Source organism: Pyxicephalus adspersus, unplaced genomic scaffold (assembly GCF_032062135.1).
Source record: "Pyxicephalus adspersus unplaced genomic scaffold, UCB_Pads_2.0 Sca1560, whole genome shotgun sequence".
NCBI classification, from domain to species: domain Eukaryota; kingdom Metazoa; phylum Chordata; class Amphibia; order Anura; family Pyxicephalidae; genus Pyxicephalus; species Pyxicephalus adspersus.
In genome coordinates this window covers 3,159-5,730 of record NW_027318567.1, presented here as the reverse complement: position 1 = coordinate 5,730, position 2,572 = coordinate 3,159, and the positions used below count along the sequence as shown (strand labels likewise).

Genomic DNA, 2,572 nt, shown 5'->3' with positions numbered 1-2,572 from the left:
GCATTGTAAGCAGACTGTAGAAATGCTGGAGGATTATCATTAACATCAGAAATATTAATTAGGATTATAGCCTGACTGCTTAATGATGGAGAGCCCAGATCAGAAGCGATCAGTGTAATAGTATATTGTGAGACTTTCTCCCTGTCCAGATGTCCACTGGTAACCAGTATGTAACGATTCGACATGGGTTGACATTCAAAGGGTAAATTTGGTGATAAGTCCAATTTGACTTCCCCATTTTTACCAGAATCCCTGTCTCTGACTGTGATAAATCCAACAACGGTTCCTACTGGGGCATTTTCAGGGACCTCATTATTCTTTGTTGTAAATCCAATTTCTGGTGCATTATCATTCACATCTTCTACTTCCACCTGAACAGCACAACGTCCTTCAAGTTTTGGTAATCCTTTATCTACAGCTTTGACAAAGAATTCATAAATTTTTGACCCTTCAAAATCCAGAGCACCTCTGGTAAATATTTCACCAGTCTGTGGATTCAATTCAAATGTTTCTTTTGCAGAAGCTAGGGTACGTTGATCAAATGAGAATGTAAACTCACTATTTGTGCCTTCATCTAAATCAGTAGCATTGAGTTTTAAAATAACTGTTTTTAAAGGGAGATTTTCTTGGATATTGATTTTATACCGTGGTTGATCGAACACTGGTGCATTGTCATTAATGTCTAGCACAATAACAGTTATCTGAGTGGATCCTGATCTAGGAGGTTCTCCTCCATCAATGGCAGTGAGAACAAGCTTGTGTTCTGATTTATCCTCTCTGTCTAGGATTTTTTCCAGAACTAATTCTGCAATCAGTGTCCCATCTTTCCAATTTGTAACAGACAAAGAAAAATATGGATTTGGAGATAAATTGTACAGAGTAACACCATTATGTCCCACATCAAGATCCTTTGCATTTTCCAATGGAAATTGTACTCCTGGACTTGCTATTAGCTCAGTAATCTTTATAACTTGATTATTGGTTGAAAAATATGGTGAATTATCATTGATGTCTAGAACTTCAATGTCCAGGCTGAAAAGCTCCAATGGATTCTCAGCTACAATCTCTAAATGCAGCAAACAGCTAGAGCTGGTTCCACACAGGCTCTCTCTATCAATCCTCTCCTGCACAGCCAGAGCTCCATATTTTTGATCTATGGTAAAAAGATTGTTGCTTCCTTCTGATCTCAAGCTCAATCTGCGTTTATTAACATCTGCTAGTTTTAAGCCTAGATCCTGAAATAAATTCCCCACAACAGTCCCTAGGTTTGATTCCTCTGCAATGGAATAATGAAGCTGCCCACAGACCCAGCCCCAGTTAAAAAAGAGAAAGAAGAAAGCTACTTGCCATTCCCATGCTTTGGAAAAGCTTTGATAGTCCATATCTTAAATCCTTGATTTGTTATAGTACAGAATGCACATCCTTTTAGAATCCAGTAATCCTTTTGGAGTAATCTCAAATCATTTGAATGCAAATAACCTCTTCTGTTGCAACAAAATCATTTCATCGGAGCAGCAGCTCTTCTTTGTGTGTGAGAAGAAGAATGGGAGGGTGAATCACTGAGCCAGGGGGTGGAGTGCAGTGCTGAAATGAGCAGAGCCACCAGTATAGCTAAAACATTCTTTATAGGATGACATGTCTGCCCTCTTATGGCCAGTTATAGTTATTACATTTTTACCATAAAATAATATTTAATGCCAAAATGTTTACTAAGGGGAATATTTATAAAATATATCTCACCATAGCATGCATTCACTATACTTCCCCTGCATGTAAAACACATGCACCGAGATGATTTACCAGCCATGGATTTTTACTAAATATAACATTAACTGCTTTATAAATGTACCCCCTAAAGTTTACTCAGAATGTGCTTACTGGATTTTCATCATACTTAGTTCCAATTTGCAGCATACTAAAATGCCAATCCTATTTTATGATACAGCACAAAGATGATCAAATGGGCACTGTGTTCTGTTTTAAAATGATGAAGTATTTATTGTGCAGTAAATCCATGTGCTATTAATAAACATTTATTAGTTATTTGCTTATTACAATACATTTGTATTTTTTTCCAATGCATAAACAATTTCTACAATGTTTTTTTTTATAAAAAGTTTTTTAATGAAAAGAGGTGGATTTTTTAAGTCAACATAATTTGATGGTAAAGCATCATTAGCAGCAATGGCTGCTTTCATTTTTATATATTTACCTTACCTTCAGTCAATCAATTAGGATGGTGATTATTCTATCATAAATATTAATATACATAATCATATATGTATTATTATTTGACTGGATAATTAAAAAATTTATTCCCATGCAAATGATGCACTGAATACATTTGCACACACACTTTCATAATAGATAATGGATTTATGGCACTCCTCCATCAATCTTAAAAAAGTTTATCTCAGTATAAGCAGTGTGCAATCATATGATTTTTCACACTTGATTAAAGTAACCATGAATCTGTAGGATGTCATTGAACTGCTTTTAAAAATGCAACTTGCCTAGCTGTTATGCTGCTATGAGGCTGATATAAAAAAGAACACAATACATATATAGTCAT

The 2,572-nt window shown here is 35.2% G+C and overlaps 1 protein-coding gene across 1 annotated transcript; it reads right to left on the bottom strand.

The window, feature by feature from the left end:
* Positions 1 to 8: 8 nt before the first annotated feature.
* On the bottom strand, positions 9 to 2,074 carry LOC140321241 (protocadherin gamma-C5-like; the record flags this gene model as incomplete). Its single annotated transcript, XM_072398072.1, has 1 exon — positions 9 to 2,074. A coding segment is annotated over exon 1 (1,374 nt), but the record flags the coding sequence as incomplete, so codon positions are not given.
* Positions 2,075 to 2,572: the final 498 nt, after the last annotated feature.